The sequence below is a fragment of the Elgaria multicarinata genome, chromosome 2, assembly GCF_023053635.1.
Source record: "Elgaria multicarinata webbii isolate HBS135686 ecotype San Diego chromosome 2, rElgMul1.1.pri, whole genome shotgun sequence".
Taxonomy (NCBI): domain Eukaryota; kingdom Metazoa; phylum Chordata; class Lepidosauria; order Squamata; family Anguidae; genus Elgaria; species Elgaria multicarinata.
In genome coordinates, this window is record NC_086172.1 from 2,301,373 (window position 1) to 2,326,933 (window position 25,561).

Genomic DNA, 25,561 nt, shown 5'->3' on the forward strand with positions numbered 1-25,561 from the left:
GTTTTGGGAGTGAATCATTGGGGGAGCCAATGTTCCTGTTCTGTAGTCCTTGCTCAGTTCAAAATAAAAAAGTGCTTGCTGGCCACTTATTAAAAAGTGCTTGCTGGCCAAGGGCCTAGACTGGGCTGTTAAATATCTGGTAGTCCAGGTACCAGGGACTTCAATATATTCTGGATCTTTCTATATACTAACGTTCTTGACTTCATTTATTTATTAAATTTGTATTCTGTCCTTTCCTCCCAGGAGCCCAAGGTGGTAGGTGTACATGCTCTGCCCCCCCCCCCCCCGCCCTTTATTCCTGTAACAGACTAATCTTCCTCATGGAGTTAAGAGAGAATTATTGACCTAAAGTCAGCCAGTGAGCTCAAGGCTATGGGGATTTGCCGTCCTCCAAGGAATTTTAAGAGGAGGCTCCTACATGAAACAATTGAATTAGAAATGATAACGAAATGTGATTTTGTTTGTTTGTCATGCATTGGGGCAATAGTTTCCTGTCTTCCTTTATATTATTTAACACAATCATCCTAGCATTGCTGTTGCCAATTATTGCTGTTGTGGATTGGCTCCTGTGCTTATTTGCTTTCATTTACATTTAACTGAATTTTCACAGAATTTCTAGCATTTCATTGCCATTTTACTCCACTGTCCATCATTATTTTCTATGCACCCATGCCTTTCTGCCAGAGCCAACTGAGGATAACACTTCATGCATATGATGAAGTTGGTAGTCCACAAAAGCTTATTCCATAATACATTTGTTGGTCTTTAAGGTGCTAACGGACTGTTATGAAGTATACTTTAATTTACATGCATTTGCATATCACATACATGTAAAATAATCATATACATGAAAGATCATTTAGTGTTGAATGCTGGGTGCTTAGGAAAACCTAATGCCTTCCCCCCCCCCCAAAGTTAAGAGATTCAGAATCCACAACAAGGTCTTTGTAAATAATTCTTTGAATATATAACTTTAAAAAATTCAATGAATTAAAATCACACTTCAAGGGAATTAGAATCATACATACTTTTCGGCTATTGGGCGGTATAGAAATGTAATAAATAAAAAAATAATTTTTTCAGGAACTAGAATCATAGATTAACACTGAAAGGGCTAAAGACAAACATTTAAAGTAAATAGTTAACCTCTCAATGCATAAAAAATCATGTGGGGTGCTAATCATGGAGAAGGGGAGAAGTCGGGAAAGAAAGAAGTTTCAGCTTGTGATAATTTGAAGGGCAAGTAACAGACTGGTTTGGGGGGATTGTGAGAGAGTTTTAGAGCAAATGCAGGGTTTGCTCTAAATGGGTGGAGAGGAATAAAAAGCAACAGGGAACTCTAAAGTCAAGGGGTTTAGGAGTTTGAAATGGCATGGAATATTAGCAAAAACGGATGAAAAGAGGATAATTGGAGTATGGAGCACTTAGAAGGAAAGTAGAAGATAATGCAAAGATTTGCATCTCATCTGCTGACTTGTGAAGTGATGGGAAGCTCTGTTGAGCTCCTTCTCTGGGAAGCAAGCAAGCGCAGGTTGCTCTTCTCTGCAGAAAGGATGGAAGGAGGCCTCTTTCCTTCTCCCCTTCTCTGCACCTGCTCTATGAATTTTTCTTCTAAGATTGCTCATGGATGTTGGAAAATGGATTTTAGGCATCAGACATTAAGGGAAGAAAGAAGACAATGGGCTCCTCTTTCTTTCCTAAAGGGAGGAAAAGATGAGAGTTGATGGGTGCATATTTCAGGCTACCACAGGTCCAGGTGAGCAGGATAGCTAGAGGGACTTCAGTGATTGTCTAACAAAGGTGACAAAAGAGTCAAGTAATTCTATTTAATAAATTCTATTTAATAAAGGCTAGCAATCAGTTTAAAGTATTTCATGGAACATGGAATCAGTGACCTAGGGAGGGTGTGGGCTCTCCCACACTAGAGGCCTTCAAGAGGCAGCTGGACAACCACCTGTCAGGGATGCTTTAGGGTGGATTCCTGCATTGAGCAGGGGGTTGGACTTGATGGCCTTGTAGGCCCCTTCCAACTCTGCTATTCTATGATTCTATGTCGGGGGCTTCTGTGGTTGTTGTCCTAAGGCATGACCTGAAATTTGAAAGTGTTAACATGGAGTAATTAAGACTGTCCACACCATGGCTGGCCAGAAAGTTCTATGCAAGGTGTGTGTGTGCTGCTGCAACAAGTTAACACTACTTTGCCTTGGAAGTGGTGAGGTGTGAGTTCTTCGGTGTAAAGTCTCTGGTTCACTTCTCACCTCTGACATGAATTCCCTAGGTGGCCTTAGTGAAGCATTGCCTCATCCTCACTTTTCCACTTTGGATATCATAATAATTCTGATTAACTTTAAAGGGTTGTTGCAAGCATGGCTGAGATGGTATATGAAGTGCTTAAACAATTGATCTTAAGAGTTGTTAGACCCCATGGCAGACCTGTGTACATTAAAATATGCCCTGGTAAAGACAAAACACTTTTCATCGCTTGACCATGATTAAAATGTTGTGAGTAGGCTGGCAAGCGGCCTCCTTCCTTCTCACGCTGGCTTCCCCCTTTCCTCTTCTTGGTCGCAACTGACTGTTACAACATTGAAGCGAAGGTAAGAGGCTGCCTTAGACCAAGTCAGTCCACTGGTCCTGGTCCGTATAACTCAGTATTATCTTCTGTGACCACTCTCTGGGGTTGCAGGCAGGAGTCTCTCCCATCATTGCCCGAGAGGCCATGTCTGCACAAGCATTCAACGGGGATTAATATAGTGGCAAAACAGGTGTCCAGTGCTTCCTATCTCTGAACCAGTGGTCAAGAGAGTAGCAGTATTGCACTAGCATCAGGTCTATACGGCAAAGAGCAAAATGTCAGGTTTATCTTTCTCATGGACATTGTCAATGTGGGGATTCTACGTTTGAATCTCTAGAAACACCCAGAGGTTTGTACAGTTGTATAGCTGTTTGGATGTGAATTGTACTGTTGCTGTGGTGCTGTATGTTTATCATTTTTCAATGACAACTTGAAGTTTGTTTTTCATTTGCAGAGCCTGTGAATTTGATTCCCTTTGTAAGAGCTAAATGTGTTCTGCTGTGGAAGCTTGCTGTTCAGTGCAGAAGTAAATGTTGACATTAATGGTTGTCAGTAGATCATGCACACTTCTTTGGGTTGTTGAAATTAGTGTGTCAACAGTTTTCAGTACTTTTGGTTCCCCCGCCTTACTTTTGAATAATGTAAGAGAAGTACATGCCGCTGACATTAAATTCTTACAAGTATTCCAGTAAAATGTATATATAATAAACATTTAAATCACATTAAATATGTTTTATTTCTTCCCCAACCTCTCAAATATTTCAGGTCAAATACTTGTGGTGTATTGGGACAAAAATGAATATGGCACACTTTTTCTTAGTTCTGTTTACTAAATACAAATAAAACAAACAGGCTAAATTAGATCTCTCTATGGCAGGGATAGGCCCTAGATGTTTTAGCCTCCGGTGCTCATCAGCCCGAGCCCACATAGTCAATGATGAGAGAGTTGTAGGCTAAAATGTCTGGAGAGCCACAAGTTGCCTAGCCATACCGTAGGGCATCAGAGCATTTTCTGATGAAAAGGGGGGGAAAATGCAAATGACCCCATTCAAATTAATTTGCATTAGAGAATTTTCCAATTCAAGTTTTTCCAGAAAACTTACATCACTGCTAAATATGACCTAAGGATCATAGAATCACAGAATAGTAGAGTTGGAAGGGGCCTATAAGGCCATCGAGTCCAACCCCCTGCTCAGTGCAGGAATCCACCCTAAAGCATCCCTGAGAGATGGTTGTCCAGCTGCCTCTTGAAGGCCTCTAATGTGGGAGAGCCCACAACCTGGGAGGATATGTTCCATTAGATGTTCTGGCTGTCTCTAAGCTGTTTAGGACTTTAAAGGTTAACACTTCCCTTTGAATTTGCCCTGGAAATGGTCTAGAAGCCAGTGCAGCTTATGAAATGGTGGCATTGCATGATTATATCAACCAGTCCCAGTTAGGGCCCTAGTAGGTCTATTTTGGACGAGTGGAAGTTTATGAACCATTTTCAAAGGTAGCCCCATATACAATGTATTGCAGTAATCAATCATAGAATAGCATTGTTGGAAGGGGCCTACAAGGCCATTGAGTCCAACCCACTGCTCAATGCAGGAATCCACCCTAAAGCATCCCTGACAGATGGTTGTCAGAAAGTTACCACAGCATGGATAACTGTTGCCAAGTTATCCCTGTCCAGATAGGATTGCAGCTAGTGTATCAGTCTAAGTTGTGAACATGTAAACCAGTTTTGAGAACCTGGCCTGCTCTGAGTGGAAGTGAGCAAAGCCCAAGGTGTATTTGGGTAAAGAAATTATCATGGACGGCGATGTAGGTTTGCCACATTAGTTAAATATTCCATGAAGCTCAGAATGCCACTCTTAAAAAATAAATAAATTATGGTGTCCATTGTTAGTAAAGCCTTGCAGCCCATAGGGGCAAACTAGGCAATAGGAGCTTTGCAATTAATAAAGTAAAGAAAAAAGATGCAATATAAATTAAGCAAGAGTAATGGATAATTAAAATAACTTACAATAATAGCAAAACATGTTCATGTATTTAATGCAAAAGTCATAAAACACAAACAAGTCAACCTATTTTTAAAAAGCAACAGGTAAAATAGTCAAAATAATTCATTAAATCGTACCTGTTCCATTACTAATTACAACTAAATCACCTTATCCATTTCTTGTCCTTAGTCCCATGAATGACACCAGTCTGTGGAGTTTGTCACAGCAGTGTTAAATGCTAGAAATATTCCCCTGTGCTAAATTTATATTGTGAGTATTACATTGAGAGCTGTGATGTTTCCTTCTTGGAAGATGTGCACTCCTTGGATTATGATTAAGGACACAATCCTCTGCATTTAGGATTTATTTTTGCCTGAATAATTCCTAGCATCCCTCCAGCCAGACATCCTGTTTTCTAAACATGCATGGAGTTGCACCCTGCTATGTCTTTTGTGGGGGCTTAATCTAGGGTCTTAACACAGGGAATGGAAAAGACGATTCCCAACAGAAGAAGAAAAGGTGGCAGTTGTCCTGTGTTTCCATAACTGTGGCTTGACCAGTGGACCCAATTGTGGGTTAGCCTGTAGTCCAGGCCATTTGGTTCTTCTACCCTGAGTTTTATCACACCAGCGTTCTACTGTGCAATCTCTGACAATTGAATGCAAAGGACTCAGAAGTTTTCCACCTTAAAATCTACTTTTATTGTGAAGTACTCCCATGCATCCTGCCTTAATTGTGCTCTTTTTGCAAAAGATTTGCCCTAATTCCGAGCCGCTGCTGTGGGCGCAGGAGCGGGATTTTAAACAAAGGCTTACATCTGCATAAGCTTTAAAGATAAAGACACCAAAATCAGCACAGTAATAGATTGGGTCATCTGTTGATTTTTTTATGATTTTGCACATTTCCCCCCTTAAACTCACTTCCTGGTATGCAAAGGATCACTGTCGCCTGGTAGCAAAAACAACAACCGCGAAAGCTTAGCGCTACGGGGATAATCCGAGGGAAGCAGGTATGTGGGATGAAGCTTCCTATCTCGCCCGTATTGTATTCTCTTTCATAAGCACACAAGAGCCATGCTGGATCAGACCAAGAGTCCATCTAGTCCAGCATTCTGTTCATATAGTGGCCAAACTATCTGACAAGTGGGACAGGAGTGCAACAGACCCTCCTGCCCATGTTGACCAGCAACGGGTAGGCCCTCCTGCCTCTGATACTGGAGGTAGCATAGAGCCATCAGAACTAGTTGCCATTGATAGCCTTCGCCTCCAGGAGTTTGTTTACCTTCCTTTTAAAGCTATCCAAATTGGTGGCCATCACCACATCTTGTGGTAGTGAGTTCCATAATTTAACTATGTGCTGTGTGAAGAAGTACTTCCTTTTATCTGTCTGGAATCCTACCAAGCAGCCTCATGGGATGACCCTGGGTTCTAGTATTATGAGAGAGGGAGAAAAATAGATCCCTATCCACATAATCTTGTTTACCTCCTATGTCTCCCCATCCTCACCATTTTTTCAAGCTCACAACACCAGTAGTTGTAACCTTCCCTAATAGATGAGTTGCTCCAGCCCCTTGATCATGTTAGTTGCCCTTTTCTGCACGTTTCCCAGCTCTATAATATCTTTTTTTTATGCGTGGTGACTAGAACTGTACATAATATTCTAAGTGTGGTTGCAACATAGATTTGTAAAAGGGCAGTATGATATTGGCAGTTGTGTTATACTATTGGCACAGAGAACCTTTTATTGCTGAGGCTGATGTGCTTGCTGCCATGTCTCCCAGAGAGAGCCTGGTTAAAGTTGTATCCATGCTCTGGTAATCTCTAGGTTAAACCATTGCAATGCATGCATTGTACATGGGGCTATCTTTGAAGATTGCAGTTCTAAACACAGCTGTTAGGCCACCAGCTGATACTGGGAGTTTTGCCTGTTGTTTTTCAGTCTGTTTCCAAGCACAATTCAAAGAGCTGGTTCTCTACACATCTTAAAATCTGGATACCTGAGGAAACAGCTCCTACTTCATATCCTCCCTGTTCACTTAAGACCTTCTTCAGAAACCCTTTGCCAGATTCTCCTACCATCTAAAGCTGAGGTAGGATGTGACAGGGGAGAGGTAATTTTCAGACGTGACACCTTGCTTCTGCAAATAAAGCAAAACAAAGCAAAGTGACAACAGTTATTGGTGGAAACTTGCCCGGCACCTGCACTAATGTGTTTTACACATCAGACAGGTGAAGGCTTTTATTTTTGTGAACCGCCCAGAGAGCTTCAGCTATTGGGCGGTATAAAAATGTAATAAATAAATTATTCTCCCAAGCTTTTAACCTCTGTATTTTCTCTTTCCTATTGGGATTGTTTTTAATGCTTCCTTTTACTGTCGTGTGGTGTTTAGTGTAGTTATTTGCAAATGGCCATAGAAAATTGGGTGATTTAGAAATGTGTTATCTATATAAATAAAAATGAAAAAGACCGTTCGTTACTGTTGTTATATCTCCGAAAGTTCTCCACCAATTGCTTTGAAATTTTGACACAGCGTTGCGTTCGAATACGCGAGCGTTGTTATGTAACTATGTTCTCTATGGGGTCAAAGGTTTGTCTTAAAATCGAAGAAATAGGCCTCCTCAAAACCAGTCCTGCTGATCATTGTGACATCACCAACCAGTAGGCCAATCCGCTGCCTCTGCCTCCTCTCCTATTTGCATGTACTCTCGCAATTGGCTGAGTGAATATAGATGTCACACCTGTGACAGTTACATGTTCTGAAGAAAGGTAACTGCCAGGAGTTTCCAGTAACCTCCTCTCCGTAAAAACATGCTTTTATATCTCCGAAAGTTCTTCACCAATTGCTTTGAAATTTTGACACAGCGTTGTGTTCGAATACGCGAGCGTTGTTATGTAACTATGTTCTCTATGGGGTCAAAGGTTTGTCTTAAAATCGAAGAAATAGGCCTCCTCAAAACCAGTCCTCAAAACCAGTCCTGCTGATCATTGTGACATCACCAACCAGTAGGCCAATCCACTGCCTCTGCCTCCTCTCCTATTTGCATGTTCTCTCCTATTTGCTCTTATAGGTCATTGTGACATCGCCAACCAGTAGGCCAATCCACTGCCTCTGCCTTCTCTCCTATTTGCATGTTCTCTCCTATTTGCTCATATAGGTCATTGTGACATCGCCAACCAGTAGGCCAATCCACTGCCTCTGCCTCCTCTCCTATTTGCATGTTCTCTCCTATTTGCTCTTATAGGTCATTGTGACATCGCCAACCAGTAGGCCAATCCACTGCCTCTGCCTCCTCTCCTATTTGCATGTTCTCTCACAATTGGCTGAGTGAATATAGATGTCACACCTGTGACAGTTACACGTTCTGAAGAAAGGTACCTGCCAGGAGTTTCCACTAACCTCCTCACCGTAAAAACATCCTTTTTAAAAAACCAAACAGCAGCTCTGCCTCCTCTCCTATTTGCATGTTCTCTCACAATTGGCTGAGTGAATATAGATGTCACACCTGTGACAGTTACATGTTCTGAAGAAAGGTAACTGCCAGGAGTTTCCACTAACTTCCTCACTGTAAAAATATCCTTTTTAAAAAACCAAACAGTAGGCCAATCCACTGCCTCTGCCTCCTCTCCTATTTGCATGTTCTCTCACAAAACTTTGCAATGGCATGCAGCTTGCAGTAAAAAAATTACTGAGCAACGTCATAGAAGGAACAATCTTGACAGGACCTTTCAGAGGTGAAGATGTCCTCATTCCTTGTATTCCTATGATTCCAACAGATATGCCATTTCAATTTAAGAGATTGCAATTCCCAATTCGTTTGGCATTTGCAATCACCATCAACAAAGCTCAGGGCCAATCTTTAGAATTGTGCAGTTTAGATCTAGACACAGATTGCTTCTCACATGGACAATTATATGTTTTTTTTAATTTTTATTTTTATTTATTTAAGGATTTTTATGCCGCCATTCCGCCAAAAAAGGCTCTCACAGCGGCTTACAAAAGTATTTCTTGACAGTCTAGAACATGTTGCGTGTTCTAGAGTCGGCAAACCAGACAATCTCTATATCTACACAGACAATGGAACAACTAAAAATATTGTATATCCACAAGCATTGTGAAATTAAACATATTAGAAACATCCACTTTGTCTTTTCTTTCTTTTCAATTTAACTAGACTGAGCCACAGCAACGCGTGGCAGGGTACAGCTAGTTATAAATAAAATAAACCTGATAATTCAAGTAGATTTCAGCCCTGAATTATTATTAGTATTAGTATCCTGCCTTTTTCTAATACTGGGCCTCAAAGTAGCTTTACAAAATTAAAAACATATACAATTAAAACATATAAATAGATATATGCAAAAGTTAAAAATATAATTAAATGTGCTTCAATATTAAAACATTTAAAATACAAATAACAATTTTAAAAAGCTCAATGCATAAACAGAGGTCCAGACTATTCGCCAAAGGTGTGCCAGAACAAAAATGGTTTTGCCTGTCTCCGGAAGCACTCCAAGGAGGGAGCCAGTCTAGCTTCCCTTGGAAGGGAGTTCCAGAGCCCTGGAGCAGGCACTAAGAAGGCCCTCTCCCACCTTCCCACCAGGTGTGCCCGTGATGGTGGTGGAACCAAGAGAAGGGCCTCCCTTGAAGATCTCAAAGCACGGTCAGTCTCGTAAGGAAGAATGCAGTCTTTCAAATAACCTGGACCTGAGGCATATACGGCTTTATAGGTCATGGACAACCATCTGTCAGGTATGCTTTAGGGTGGATTCCTGCATTGAGCAGGGTTGGACTTGATGGCCTTGTAGGCCATAACCAGCACTTTTAAGTGTGCCTAGAAACAGACCAGAAGCCAGTGGAGTTGTTTTAACAGGAGAGTTGTGTGCTCCCTGTAACCAGCCCCAGTCAGCAATCTCGCTGCAGCACTTTGAACCAGCTGAAGTTTCCGAACACTCTTCAAAGGCAGCCCCATGTAGAGCGGGTTACAGTAATACAATCGGGATGTAACTAAGGCATGTGTCACTGTGGCCAGGTCAGACATCTTTAGGAATGGGCACAGCTGACACACTAGTTTTAAGTGAGCAAATGCATTCCTGACTACTGCTGGAACCTGGACATTTAGGCTCAGGGCTGAATCCAGAAGTACACCCAAGCTGCGGACTTGTGTCTTCAGGGGGAGTGTAACCCCATCCAGCACAAGCTGAATCTGCCTGTTACCTGATCTGCCTTTTGACTGACCAGGAGCACCTCTATCTTGTCTGGATTAAGCTTCAATTTATTTGCCCTCATCCAATCCATTACTGCTGACAGATACCATTTTAGCACCGAAACAGCTTCCTTGGAATTGGGTGGAAAGAAGTAGAATTGGGTGACCCCAAAACTACAGACAACCTCTCCCAACAGTTTCATGTTTATGTTAAATAGCATGGGGAACAAAATGGAACCCTTTGGGACTCCACATGTCAATGGCCAAGGAGTCGATCAGAAGTTTTCACGGTCTAGCTCCTTCCTATCTCTCCTCTCTCATCTCACACTATTGCCCCGCTCGTGCTCTTCGCTCCTCTGATGCCATGTTTCTCGCCTGCCCAAGGGTCTCTACTTCCCTTGCTCAGCTTCGTCCCTTCTCTTCTGCTGCCCCTTACGCCTGGAACACTCTTCCAGAACATTTGAGATCTACAAGCTCAATCGCAACTTTTAAAGCTCAGCTAAAAACTTCTTTTTCCTAAAGCTTTTAAAACTTGATGTTGCTCGGACTTTATACTGTTAGTTTTACCCTACCCTGTGCCTGTTTACCCTACCCAGTGCCTGTTTGCATTCCCTTCCCTTCCTTATTGCTTTACTATGATTTTAGTAGAATGTAAGCCTATGCGGCAGGGTCTTGCTATTTACTGTTTTACGCTGTACAGCACCATGTACATTGATGGTGCTATATAAATTAATAATAATAATAATAATAATAATAATAATAATAATAATAATAAGTCCCTCTGCACTACCTTCTGTATCCACCCTTCCAGGAAGGAATGGAGCCACTGTAAAACAGTGCCTCCAATTCCCATCCCAGCAAGGCGGCCCAGAAGGATACCATGGTTGATGGTATCAAATGCCACTGTGAGGTCCCGCAGAACCTACAGGGACACACTCCCCCTGTCCAATTACCAGTGTAGGTCATCCACCAAGGCGACCAAAGTGTTTCTGTCCCATAACCAGGACTGAAGCCAAATTGAAATGGATCTAGATAATCCGTCTCATCCAAGAAACCCTGGAGTTGGGAGGCTACCACACACACTAACACATGCCCAAAGATGGAATATTGGAGACAGGCCAGTAATTGTCCAATACATTGGGGTTCAAGGAGGGCTTTTTTCAACAGAGGTCTTAACACCACCTCTTTTAGGCAGACTGCCTTGGCAAAGGAATGTACTGACTACTCCTCTAACCCACTCTACCAGTCCCCCTCTGGCTGCTTTTATGAGCCAGGAAAGGCAAGGATCTAGCATACATGTGGTGGCTCTTACCTCTCCATGGATCCTGTCCATATCTTCAGTCTGTACAAATTGAAAAGTATCCAATAATACTGGATAAGCAGATGTCAAAGTTACATCCACTGGGTCTGTATCAACTATAGTGTCCAAGTCAGAGCGGATCCAAACGATTTTATCTGCAAAGGGCAAATTGTTCACATCAAGCTGTTGAAATGTCTGAATGCTCCTTTTGCAGGCCAGTATGTAAAAGGCCCTTGACCACCCAAAACAGCTGTGCTGGACGGCTCTTTGCAAAGACTGTTGATTCTTCTTGATCTCTCAGTGGCTTTCGATACCATCGACCATGGTATCCTTCTGGAACGTCTGGCTGAGTTGGGAGTGGGAGGTACTGCATTGCAGTGGTTCCACTCCTACTTGGCTGGTCGGCTCCAAAAGGCGGTTCTTGGGGAACATTGCTCGGCCCTGTGGATTCTCCAGTATGGGGTTCCGCAGGGGTCAGTCTTGCCCCCCATGCTGTTTAACATGTACATGAAACTGTTGGGTGTGGTTGTCCGGAGTTTTGGAGTGTGTTGTCATCAGTATGCTGATGACACGCAGCTCTACTTCTCCTTTTCATCTTCATCAGGTGAGGCTGTGGATGTGCTGAACTGGTGCCTGGCTGCGACAGTGGACTGGATGACGGCTAATAAACTTAAACTCAATCCAGACAAGACTGAGATGCTGCTGGTGGGTGGTTCTTCTGGCCAGATGGTGGGTGTTCAACCTGTTCTGCATGGGGTTGCACTCCCCCTGAAGGAGCAGGTTCGTAGCTTGGGGGTTCTCCTAGAACCATCTCTGTCACTTGAGGCTCAGGTGGCCTCGGTGGCATGGAGTGCCTTCTACCAACTCTGTTTAGTGGCCCAGCTACACCCCTATCTGGACAGGGATAACCTAGTTTCAGTCGTCCATGCTCTGGTAACCTCCAAGTTAGATTACTGCAATGCCTTCTACGTGGGGCACCCTTTGAAGATGGTTCGGAAGCTGCAGCTTGTGCAAAATTGGTAACTGGAACCAGATTGATAACTGGAACCAAAAGGTTTGAACATATAACACCGAGTCTGGCCTGCTTTCATTGGCTGCCTATACGTTTCCGAGCCCAATTCAAGGTGCTGTTTTTAACCAATAAAGCCTTACACAGCTTGGGACCACAATACCTGATGGAATGTCTCTCTCAGCACGAACCTACCCATACACTGCGCTCAACATCTAAGGTCCTCCGAGTGCCTACTCAGAGGGAAGCTCAGAGGATGGCAACAAGGGAGAGGGTCTTTTCAGTGGTGGCCCCCCAATTATGGAATGATCTCCCCGATGAGGCTCCCCTGGCACCAACATTGTTATCTTTTCGGCGCCTTTCTTTTCTCCCAGGCATTTAACAGCATTTAACAACATATGCTGAGTTTGTTTTTTAATGGACCCCAGAACTGTTGTTGTTTAAAAATGTATACTGTTGTTTTCATATTTTTTGATGGTTTTAAATTTTGTATACTGTTTAATGTCCACTGTTTTTTAACCTTTGTAAACCGCCCAGAGAGCTTCGGCTATGGGGCAGTATATAAATTTAATAAATAAATAAATAAACAAACACAATAGTGGCAGTAAAAATGGGTTTTTTGCTGCTTGTATTGCCACAGAGTAGCCCTTCAAATGGGCTCTAGCCCCTGTTTGATCGGATTCACTCTGAGTTTTCCCCCAAAGTCACTCTAGTCCCCTTCTCACTTGTTTCATCGCCACCAGCTCCCTAGAAAACCAAAGGGCTGGTGTGGCTCCACTTTGTGAGAGAGGACGCTCAGGAGCAATTGTGTCCACCGCCCTGGTCATTTCTCCATTCTAGAGATTGACCAGAGCTTTGACAGAATCATCTGCCAAGGCAAAAGGAAAATCTCCAAGAGCTGTCAGGAAAACTTTTGGATTCATCAGCCTCCTGGGACGGACCATCTTAATTGGCCCTCCACCCTTGCAGAGGTTCCAAGTGCCACCAGGTAGTGATCTGACCATGATAACAGAACTATAGAAAGTTCTTCCACTCTCAGATCTCTGTCACCCCATCCAACACAGAAAACAAGGTCCAGAGTGTGCCCAGTGGCATGGGTGAGGCCAGATACCATTTGGGACAGACCCATGGTTGTCATGGCACAGATCAAGTCCTGAGCCACTCCTGACAGGGCAGCCTCAGCATGGATGTTGAAACCCCCAACACCAAACCCGAGACTATCTCATCTAGCTCAGGAAGGGAGACATTGTTGGGGAGTGGGGTGGACGGTACTGTGATGAAAGTTATCATGAGTTATATTGACTCTGTGTGTGTGTGTGTGTGTGTGTGTGTGTGTGTGAGAGAGAGAGAGAGAGAGAGAGAGAGAGAGAGAGAGAGAGAGAGAGAGAGAGAGAGAAGATGGATTCAGTTCTATGTCCAGCATTTAATCTACTATATTAGTAATTTCAGGGTGTAAGGGGGAGGGCAGAAAGTCTTTGAAGGATCCCATGTACACCACATTTTGTTTACATATTAAAAGTATTATAGAGTAGTAGACAGAAGATGCCTGTAAGGCAAAAAATCTGAGCATACCTTTTGAATCTCGTTACCTTTAACTGTTGGCTAATTAGTTGGGTAAAGCTGGTATGGTTTGCTATGAACTGCCTTGTTGTCTGTATCTGACATGGATTTATGTATGTGTTTCAGGGGTTTATGTTCCTTGGCACCATTGATGCTCAGTCAGAGCTGACATCTAAACAGAATGCCATAAGCCTCTCCTCTCGCACATACAACCACCTTGATCGTGCCACTAACAAAAAACTGACTTGTGAGAAGTGTCCTGCAGGAACCTATGTGTCTAAGCATTGTACAATGACAACGGTAAGAGAGTGCAGCCATTGTGCCAGTGGGACCTTCACAAAGCATGAAAATGGAGGAGAGAGCTGCCATTTGTGTAGAAAGCCTTGTGAGCAGCCGATGGTTGAGAGGGCACCTTGTACGGCTTTGGCTGACCGTGAATGCACCTGCCCATCTGGCAGCTTTCTGAATGACAGCACCTGCACCCCTTATTCAGTCTGCCCCATTGGATGGCGCTTAAGAAAGAAAGGAACGGAAACTGAAGACATCAGGTGCAAACCGTGCCCCCGTGGCACTTTCTCTGCAGTGCCTTCTAGTCTGTTCAGATGCAAAACATTTACCAACTGTGCACAAAACAACATGGTGGTGATAAAACCAGGGACAAAAGAGAGTGACAACATCTGTGGATTTCAGTCAACTTTCCAGAATGCAGCTGGGCTTTTGTCAAGTCCAGAGAAGGACGAACGACGGCACACGTTTTATTCTACTACTTTTCTTCCCAAAGGTCAGTATGAAGCATTGGCAAACATCCGTAGCTGTATTTTGAATGCCCCCCCCCAATAGGCAGTCTATTTTATATTGTTTTACCCAACCAGTCAGCAGAACAATTATCTCTGTGGTTAGCCACTCCCTGGGTGGAGTTTGTTTCTCTCTATGGCCTTAGCTAGACTGGGCTTTATCCTGGGCGAACCCCAGGATCGTCCCTGTGCGTCCACGGGATCCTTGGATCAGGGAGGGATCATCCCTCCCTTGCCCCGGGATCTCACCCTCCACTTTGGCACTGGTTTTTCTGCGGAGCCCGAGACCATGGAACATGTGGCCCATTGCCACGGGCTGACCAGCTCCGCGTGATTCCTCGCACGGAGCCAGGAGCCACTCACAGGGTGCAGCGCTCCTCAGGAGCACTGCGCCCATTTGGGGTAGGGTGGGGGGAACGGGAATTTAACTTTTTTTAAAAAAACCCCACTTACCTTTAGCGCACAAGCGTTCATGTGTGCCTTCCTCTTTTAAAAAATAAATAAATGGCGGACGCAACACCTCTCCTGCTGAGGTTGTCACGTGTGCCTGGCGCCTACACTGTACTCCTTTCGTCGCCAGCTGAAGACCTCTTTATTCTCAGTATTTTAACACTTAATTTTAACTTAAATTTAAATTTTACTGTTTTAACTCTGTATTTTAATTTTATATCAATTTTGCTGCGTGGTTTTTATCCTGGTTGTGCTTTTTATGCTGTATTTTGTAATTGTGCTTTTAACCTGTTGGTTGTTTTATTATGTTTTTAATTTTTGTGAACTGCCAGGGAGCTTCGGCTATTGGGTGGTATAAAAATGTAATAAATAAATAAATAGAGGAGGGATCTCGTGATAAACTCATCATGGGATCTTCCCTCTTCTGTTGCGAGCTAAAAGGTCTAGCTAAGGCCTCAGTGGTTCCTCTGTTTAGCATACTGTCCAAGCAATTCCCTGACTTTCATGAGGCGATGGAAGAGGCAACCTTGTCACTGGGATGGGGTGGGAAATGTGTATCAGAGTTTCCAATGCTGATTGGCTCCTCATTCTTGACCCTACCCCTAGGCTTTGTGTGCCTTGTTTAAAGATGCATATGTGGTCAATGAGAATGAGGTTGTGAAATCCCAGTTGCTAATCAGTACTGTAAACAACTTGTTTCTGCTGCAAACCTGAAGACCTTGCTTCGCCCGAACTCTATCCTGTAGAGGAAAAGGTATATCTGGGTTATATCCAATAGCGTCCTTCCACCAGCGGAACAAACTCTACTAGGGAATCCAAATCCTCCCCTCTAGGCCTCCTCAAATCCACTCCAGAGAGTTGTGAGACCCACCAGAGCAGATTTTGAGGTGTGTTGGGGGCTGCAAGGAAGTCCTTGATGCCTGGATCAAGGAAGCCTGGATTTTGTTCATCTTACTGGAAGTTGGTGAATGCACTTCTAGAGTACAGCAGCTACTGTTCTTTTATATTCCTGTATGGACTCTCAGTGACTATTTGTCACCACATGGGTTAGAAACCCCTTTCTGAATTAAGTACACTAAAAGACATTCAGACTTTAAGTAAATTAAGTATTCTAAAAGACATGTTGGCCACAATTATATTAATAACTCTTAGAAGTTTGCTGTTTCACATCTAATATTTTATTTGTTCTTTAGGTGTGAACTCTTCAGCTTCCAACTTTGCTGTCACTCCTCCCCCAAGTTCATACACTGATGTGATGGAGCCAACAGATATTTACAATGGAACCTCAAAGAATGAGACAGTAGCAGTTAATGTGACTGTTCTGGAATATCCTAAGCCTTTAAATCACCAGCAAATCCATTACCACAAGCATACGCCTTCCATTCTTAAAATGCAGCCAGCCCTGGAGATGAGTAGTAGTGTAAAATCCAGCATTCCATACAAAACCCCCAAAAGAGGATCCCCGAGACAGGCCTCCCACAAGCATTTTGATATCAACGAACACTTGCCGTGGATGATAGTCCTGCTACTGCTACTTGTTCTAGTCGTGATAGTTGTGTGCAGCGTCCGGAAAAGTTCACGGACTCTAAAGAAAGGGCCAAGGCAAGATCCCAGTGCAATTGTGGAAAAGTCTGTTTTGAAAAAATCTTCTACCCCAATCCAAAACAGGGAGAAATGGATCTACTATTGCAATGGACATGGTGAGTAATTATGACGGTGTCTTATGATCTAGGTTAGTCAATAAGATGAATAAGGCAGTGAGCTGAATTAGATCTAAAATGCCACAGCCAGTTGAAAATATGGTGAATCGTTTAAACTGTACCCTTGTTCCACTTGATTTTGGGCACATATAACACTAGGTTTGCCTCCAAGGAACCATGCTGGATTTCCCAAAGTCTTATTTGTCTGTCTGCTCAATACAGACATCTCCATGGGAGGTAGCCATTGTGGCTGGGAGTTCTGTGTACCAGCAGATGACTTTATTTGAAAGGTTGATGTATTAAGATAATATGCACCTAGTGAATTTTACCTCCCTCCACACTTGTTGCTGAAAATGAATGTGCTTCTGTCAGCACCTGCCCCATATTACCCAAATTGCTGTAGGATAGCTCTAATGTTAAGTGTATCTGACTACTGTGTGGTAGGGATATGAGCATTCTACTCCAGATTTAAGCACAGTGCTACCTGCACATTACTCTGATAGGCTCATTGCCTGGCTCTATTGCAGTGGCTTACCTCTATGAAATTAGAATTTAATCCCAAATCATCTTTCTCTCTGCCATCAGGGTGGATAAAAATCAGTGATATTTTTTAAAAAAAATAGATTTTTTTTATTTAAATGGGATTTTTTTTATTTAAATGGGATTTTTTTAAAATTTAAATTGGATTTTTTTAAATAAAATGCTTTTTGAGGAAAAATCTATCTAAAGATAGTTTTCTATTTAAGATACATTATAGTCCAAAGGAAATAAGGATTAGTTTTTAATTATGTAGCATGAGGCTGTTTAAATTTTTTGGTAAATGAATTCCATTAATCCATTCACAATGTCATGCTCTTCCAGAGGTTTCTGTAAGATTATTTTTCTCCTTCCAATAAAGTACAGCAGAAAAGTTGTCCAAATATGAACGATGACCCTATTAAACAGATCGTTCACCTCACAATAATTTCATAATTATCTATCTATAATGTGTTTCTAATAGTATAACCAAATCAGTATTTTTTTATATAACTGTAAAACTAACCTGAAAAGTTGCTATGCTAAAAATGAAACCTTCACATGGTTGAAAATAGTAAGATTATACCATCAAGAATGAGTCTTTGGTAACTCTGAGTTGTGTAAAATATAGCGAGGAAGAGTGCACTTTTTTTTGGGGGGGGGAGTCACATGATTAAATCGAGTCTTTCTGAGTAGTGATTTAAATCGTGATTTGAATCAAATTGATTTAAATCAAATCCATCCTGTCTGCCATACTAATGAACTGAGCATTTTTGTTTGAGACACAACATAGGTACAGTCGTGTGAAAAAGAAAGTACACCCTCTTGGAATTGTATGATTTTACATATCAGGACATAATAACAATCATCTGTCCCTTAGCAGGTCTAAAAATTAGGTAAATACAACCTCAGATGAACAACAACACATGACATATTGCACCATGTCATGATTTGTTTAACAGAAATAAAGCCAAAATGGAGAAGCCATGTGTGAAAAAGTAAGTACACTCTTACTGCTTCCATAGGAATTAAGATGCTAAGTAGCAGACAGGTGCTGCTAATCAAATGCCCGTGATTAATTGATCATCAGCAAGTATGACCACCTCTATAAAAGCCAACGTTTTTTCAGTTTCCTGGTCTGGAGCATCCAGGTGTGTGTTAACACAATGCCAAGGAGGAAAGACATCAGCAATGATCTTAGAGAAGCAATTGCTGCTGCCCATCAATCTGGGAAGGGTTATAAGGCCATTTCCAAACAATTTAAAGTCTATCATTCTACAGTGAGAAAGATGATTCAAAAGTGGAAAACATTCAAGACTGTTGCCAATCTTGCCAGGAGAGGACGTCCCAGCAAAATCACCCCAAGGTCAGACCGTGCAGTGCTCAGAGAAATTGCAAAACCCCCAAGAGTTACATCTCAGACTCTACAGGCCCCAGTGAGCATGTTAAATGTTAAAGTTCATGACAGTACAATTAGAAAAAGACTGAACAAGTATGGTTTGTTTGGAAGGGTTGCCAGGAGAAAGCCTCTTCTCTCTAAAAAGAACGTGGCAGCACGGCTTAGGTTTGCAAAGTTGCATCTGAACAAACCACAAGACTTCTGGAACAATGTCCTTTGGACAGACGAGACCAAAGTGGAGATGTTTGGCCATAATGCACAGCGCCACATTTGGCGAAAACCAAACACAGCATATCAGCACAAACACCTCATACCAACTGTCAAGCACGGTGGTGGAGGGATGATGACTTGGGCTTGTTTTGCAGCCACAGGACCTGGGAACCTTGCAGTCATTGAGTCGACCATCAACTCCTCTGTATACCAAACTATTCTAGAGTCAAATGTGAGGCCATCTGTCAGACAGCTAAAGCTTGGGCGAAATTGAGTCATGCAACAGGACAATGATCCCAAGCACACCAGCAAATCTACAACAGAATGGCTGAAAAAGAAAAGAATCAAGGTGTTGCAATGGCCCAGTCAAAGTCCAGACCTCAACCTGATTGAAATGCTGTGGCGGGACCTTAAGAGAGCTGTGCATAAACAAATGCCCCCAAACCTCAATGAACTGAAGCAGTGTTGTAAAGAAGAGTGGGCCAAAATTCCTCCACAACGATGTGAGAGACTGATAAAGTCATACAGAAAACGATTACTTCAAGTTATTGCTGCTAAAGGTGGTTGTACAAGCTAATGAATAATAAGGTGTACTTACTTTTTCACACATGGCTTCTCCATTTTGGCTTTATTTCTGTTAAATAAATCATGACACAGTGTAATATGTCATGTGTTGTTGTTCATCTGAGGTTGTATTTACCTAATTTTTAGACCTGCTAAGGAACAGATGGTCCTGATATGTAAAAACATACAATTCCAAGAGGGTGTACTTTCTTTTTCACACAACTATATATCTTACTAGGCCAAACAATTTAAACATTCTGCAAGATACCAAACTACATTTCTAAGGGAGCAATCCTATGCATGTTCAGAAAATAGCCCTACAACTCCCAGTATTCCCCAGCCAGCAATACAATATGCTACTTTATATATGGCAGAACCCATTCCAGGGGATGAACACAGTTGATCCTGGCTATGGAGGCAGTATATGGTGTAATAAATAAATAAATAGTATTCTACTTATCATGGTGTGTTTGACAGATTTGACAGAAACATTTTCTACCAATATATATTGATAGGTTTTTAAACAAGAGTTAATTATTCCAATGGTAGTGAGCATTTAAACTTTTGTGTACAAGTGGGTAGTACTTAAAATCGATTGCCTGCATATTTAGGATTGTGTCTGCGATGGAAACAGGTATATCAAAATGTTACAAGTAATTGTGGGCAGCACCCAACACTGCTGGTCTGTTTATGCCAGGATTGGGCAATGTGGGCAGCCGTGTGTCCATGGACACCTTTCTTGGCACCCACCAAAGAGCTCTACTCATTCTCCTTTAAAAAAAATACAATTTTTCTTGCCAGCAGGTGGAAACGCTTCAAAACAAAGTGGGCCCCCACTGCCACGGCCGTCTTCATTTCCCCTGAGTGCCTCTGGGCCACACGAGGGGCTCAGACCTTCTTAGGGAGTGAGCATGGTGAGGGCCTGCAATCTCATGCTTTCTTCAAATGCTCCCAACCACCAAGAAAAAGAAAAAAAGGACTCTTGTCACTTCTGTCTGGTGATCTAGAGGGGGCAGTTAAAGAGAGCAGCAGGGCCAAGGGAGAGTAGCATCCATTTGTACACTGGTGATGGGGGAGGTTTCTAGGAAGGGCAGTGGGAAGCCAGTGGGGAAGAGGGGAAGCAGCAGGAAGTCAGTGGTGAGCAACCTGGGGTTGTTGAGAACGGTTGTGTTCTTGTATTTCTGAATGGACGGGTGTGTGTGCATTTTTGTGAAAAGAGAGAGGGAAAGAGAAAGGGTTTAGAGGGCATTTGGGAGTAAGTGTGGTATTTCATGGGTTTGTAGTGAGGAAGAGAAGGGATGGATGTAGATGGATTTATACATGGGGTGCTACCGTGTGTGTGTGTGTGTGTGAGAGAGAGAGAGAGAGAGAGAGGTGTAAGGCAAAACTGTTAGTGCTGAAAATTGGGTTTAAAGGAGTTGTTTAGTGTGTTTGGCTCAGGTTATTCAACCTTGGCAATGCCTCCCATGGCAGCCATTTTGTGGTGATGCCCAAGACACTTTCTTAACTTGCCAAATGTGCTCAAAGGCCCCAAAAGGTTACCTATCCCTGGAATGCGCTATTGACATACCACTAGTGTAATCGACCTTTAGCAGTGTGTTAATAGCGGAGGCGGACTAGCAGTGTTTGATGCTGCCTTGTGTGTGCTTTCAAGATATATTAAGGTTCTATTCCAAAGTTATTTCTTGGATCAGATTGAATCTGCATATTCAGGAGCTGTTCTAAATACAAGTGATGTAACTTCATTCAAACCAATAATCACATTACTCATATAGTTAGTGCTAGTACATTCAACTAAACTATGTAAGTTGCAATTATGGCTGTTATTCCCTTTCTGGCAACTATATTATTATTATTATTATTATTATTATTATTATTATTATTATTATCCTGCCTTTTTCTCAATACTGGGCCTCAAGGCGGCTTAATATTAAGCACTAAACTAAAGCAGTAGTCTGAGGAAAGGACCTCTCAAGCTCTGTGGGAAAGATCCTTAAGTCACCTAATAAATTTATTTTTAATTGGGGGAAATTATTTGAGGAGGGCAATCGGCAGTGGGAAAACAGGCTTCAGAGAAGGGGTTACTTCCACCCCACCCCCGTGTAAATCCATACCACAATTCTGAAAATTTAAGCGCTTACACGTGGAAGTGGAATGGTAAGTCTTGAGCACTGCTTGCAGTAACTATTTTGTATACATTAACACTCTTTTATATTAACTCATTGAGCCTTGAGGCTCACTGACCAGAAGTTAGAGGTAATGACCTTCTTTGGACTTTTTGGTGGCATTTCTTAGTTTAAATAAGAGTGGGCCTGTGTGCAAGCCACTTCCAGCTACAATTTATGAATGTTGCATTCGTAGGTTGTTACTGTGATGTCCAAATTCAAGCACTTCGGGTTGTTCGTGTTAAACAACCCCAAATTAATGCAAGAACAAACCATGAGTGATTTTTGGGTTAACATGGGATTGAGGAGCAAAGCCTAAGCAATCCAGAGTTCTGGGTTTGAACATCATGGTAACAATTCATCGCCAACCCCACAATTCAACAACAACAATCCATACTCAACCTATAGAGCTCATTTGCATGTAACAACAATCCAGTATACGGGTATAACATGGGTTGTCATTGAATTGTGGATTGTCATTATGTGCTAGCCCTGCAGTATAGTTTCACTATAGGTTAACTACAAGGGTTCACAACCCAATAACATTATTTATTTATTTATTTGTATCCTGTCTTTTGCCCAATGCTGGGCCTCAAGGCGGCATCACAAAATTTAAAACATATACATTAAAACCTATAAGTAGAGATATACAAAAGTTAAAGTATGTTAAACATATTCCAATATTAAAACATTTAAACTTTTAAAATGACAATTTTAAAAAGTCCTTGACACAGACGGAGGTCCAGAGAACCATGGGTTCTCTTTCTCGGTTGTTACATGGTGAACAACTCATAGTTAAATCGTAGGTGTCAACTTCCTTGTTGGCAGAGGAAAATGCATTTTTGGAACCAAATATGTCTTACCAAACTGTGTTCCAAAAGAGGGTGGGATGTACCTTGAAAAAATCCATCCACAGTGTTGATACATCAAGGGCTCTATGCCCTTTGAAGCAGGGAGCCCCTATAGAGCATTCATTCCCCCTCTGCTGCATACATAGATGGAAATGACATCCTGAAGGATGGAGTAAAGACATATTGGGATTCTTTGGTGTTGATTGCACAATGGCAGATGTGAGGGAATCGCAGAAGCTTCACTACCTTGAAAAACCCCTGAGCGCTGGCTGGTCAAAAGGGAAAGGCAGAATTCCAGGAGACAAAAGTGATTGGACTGGGCTGCTCTACGATTGTAAGAAGATTCTCTTCTTGTTGTTCTGTGAGCTGATAGAGGAAAATATATCCATATAACATTTAATCTTTTTGAGGGCCTTGCTAGACCTACTGCAAATCCGTGTGGAAGGAGGGGTCAGCTAAAAGTAGCGCAGGCTGTCGCCCCTGTCTACACGTAAGACGCGATGGGCTGCAGGAAAGACCCGTCGCGTCTGCCTTTTTTTTTTAGTTTAAAGGGGCCATGTGCACAGGAGCGCACCAACGATAAAGGTAGGCTTTTTTTTAAAAAAGGGTTCCCTGCTCCTCCCTGCCCCTGATTCCCCCCTGCGATCTCCGATCACCCACCCACCTGCCTGCCTGCCCGTGATCTCCGATCTCCTGCCCGCCCACGATAACTTATCCCCATCCCCTCCCCACGGCTCCGTTTCCCCCCCCATCTCCCCCCCATGCCTTGATGGCCGCAGTGCTCCTGTGGAGCGCTGCGCACCGTCTGCCGCTTTTCCCGGCTACTCGCAAGTAAATGCGGTAGCCGGGAAAAGCGTTGGAACAGGCTACATGCCCGCGGTCTCGGGCTCAGCCCGAGACCATGGGAAATACTGGGTCAGAAGTGGTGCCGGTTATCCCGGGCCAAGGGAGGGTTACCCCTGCCTGAGCCCGGGATCCCCTGTGCGTCATCTGGATGCACAGGGGCCAGCCCGGGGCTCGTACTGGGCTACCCCATCGTCTAGCTTGGCCCTGAGTTTTAAGTGAAATCTCCCAACCCCAAGAACAAACCACGGGTTAACCTATGCACAATCCCACGTGCTTTGGTTCAGACATCACAGAAGCAACCTACAAATGCCACATTTATAAGTTGTTGCTGGAATTCAGAAGCTGCGTGTGCCCTGTTGCACCTCCACAATTCATGGAGTTAATTAACACAGGAATTGCCACCAAAAGCTGCCGTTACATCTGAACAGGGCCTTTGTACTTGGGCAAAGATACTACATGAAATCACTTAGCTGAGGCCTTAGCTAGACCTAAGGTTTATCCCGGGATCATCCCGGGGTCATCCCTGTTCATGTAAATGACACACAGGGGATCCCGGGAGCAGGCAGGGATGACCCCAGGATAAACCTTAGGTCTAGCTAAGGCCTGAGTGTCTAGAACTGTCAGCTCTTTTTGGACAAGGAACTTGGCTGAACAGTGTTTCTCCATGGAACCAAAATAAATATCCTTCATTTAGTTGGGTCATAAATATTCAGAACTCAAGAACTGAACATGTTGCAGAAATCAGGATTAAAGCAGAAGTTCAAGATCTAGTGAAAACTGGCGATATTAGAAAGGGGGACATGACTTCAGAGAGGCATTTGGACCATTAAGTCTTCCCCCTGTAGACATGTGGCTGTTAATTGGCTAGCAGCATTCAGAAGGGGCCATAATATCAAGGCATAGATATGTGAAGACATCTAGTTCCTGGGTGCAGCAGAAAGCACACAATAATACATGACTATTGTAAATTATTGTCTGATTAGTTTGAATAGGTCTATCACAATGATTTTGCCTTAAAGTAATGACTGATTGGAGCCTGGAATTTGACAAAAACAGCAACAAAAAGTTTAACATTTTTAATTGCCCAGGATGGCCAGGTAATGTCTCTTTATGGGAGCCAAGAGGATTGTTTCTTGATAGAGATCTCTGGAATGGATGGAATGGGAAAGTCATCACAGGTTGGGAATGGTGACACATTCCACTCTCTTCGGCTCTTACATTTTAACTTGATTTAGCCCCTGATGTACTTCAGCTCATCTGTAGTCTTCATACTACCCTCTTCTTTTTTGTACAAAAGCTTAAATTATGTGGAAAGAAAATAAAATACTTCAGTCATCTTAATGAGTCTGATAAAGTAGTGTATGTGTGTAAATGCAGGCCATAATAAATTAGTTAGGGCTCCAGGGTTTTTTGTTTACCATTTCTTTTAAAGCCAGCACAAATAGTATAGCAAAGTATTTATTAAACCTTTTTTTTTATTAAAAACAAAATGTGCAAAATATGGCAGCCAGGTTGGTCACCAGCACACCTAGGGGTGACCATATTACACCAACTTTAAGAGCAGTTCACTGGCTGCCAATTAGTTTCTGGGCGAAGTATAAAGTGTTGGTGATTATCTTTAAAGCCCTACATTGTTTGGGATTACTTGTGGGATCGCCTTATCCCATACAATCCACCCCACCCCCCTACCCCCCACTCAGGTCCTCTGGGAAGGATTTACTCCAGTCAGCCATGACTAGGCTGGCAACAGTTACCCAGAGGACCTTTTCTTCTGCCGCCTCCAGACTGTGGAATGGCCTGCTGGAGGAGATTCATCAGCTTAATGCTCGCTCTGAGTTTAAGACAGCGTAAAGACTAGTCTTTTCCGGCAGGCCTACCCAGATGAATTTTAAACCTAAGAATTTTAAGATGCTGTGATTGTTATTTTAATATTGTATTGGTTTTATATGCTCTTTTAACTAATTTTATGTATTTTATATTAGTTAGTGTTGTTCCCCACCTCGATCCATAATAAATATATGATGATGATGTACCCTTGCCTTTCAACTGCACAGTGCCTCTGTGGTAATTACCCCAGGCCAAAGTGAGAAATTGAAAGGGTAAAGCCAGTGCCTACCATAAATTTTGGTGGGCTTCCAAGGTGACCCAAAGCTTCTGGACTCTTGCCACATATAGTGCTTAACTTTTCCCCTTAGGAGTCAATGTCAGCATAGTGGGAGAACATAAATAGATGGAGTTGGCGACAGCATAGGGGTGCTGAAGCAATTCCTTGATTCTTGTGATTATAGCCCCTGAGAATAAAGTGTACCCTGTGTTGCTCCATCTGGGGTTTTGTTTCTAGGCCAATATCGCTACTTTTGAAGTGTGGTAAAACATTGGGAACAAGCTCCTATAAATAATCATTTCAAGGGAAGTGATGTGCGTGTGTGTGTT

The 25,561-nt window shown here is 42.7% G+C and overlaps 1 protein-coding gene across 1 annotated transcript in view; it reads left to right on the plus strand.

Moving 5' to 3' along the window:
• The first annotated feature begins 334 nt into the window (after positions 1 to 334).
• Positions 335 to 25,561, plus strand: part of TNFRSF21 (TNF receptor superfamily member 21) — a 64,640-nt gene continuing 39,413 nt past the window's right edge. The window contains exons 1-3 of the mRNA XM_063115914.1: positions 335 to 358; positions 13,760 to 14,414; positions 16,071 to 16,577. Of these exons, the coding sequence (XP_062971984.1) occupies positions 13,766 to 14,414; positions 16,071 to 16,577 (1,156 nt within the window). The 5' untranslated portion in view covers positions 335 to 358; positions 13,760 to 13,765. The remainder of the gene's footprint in view (positions 359 to 13,759; positions 14,415 to 16,070; positions 16,578 to 25,561) is intronic.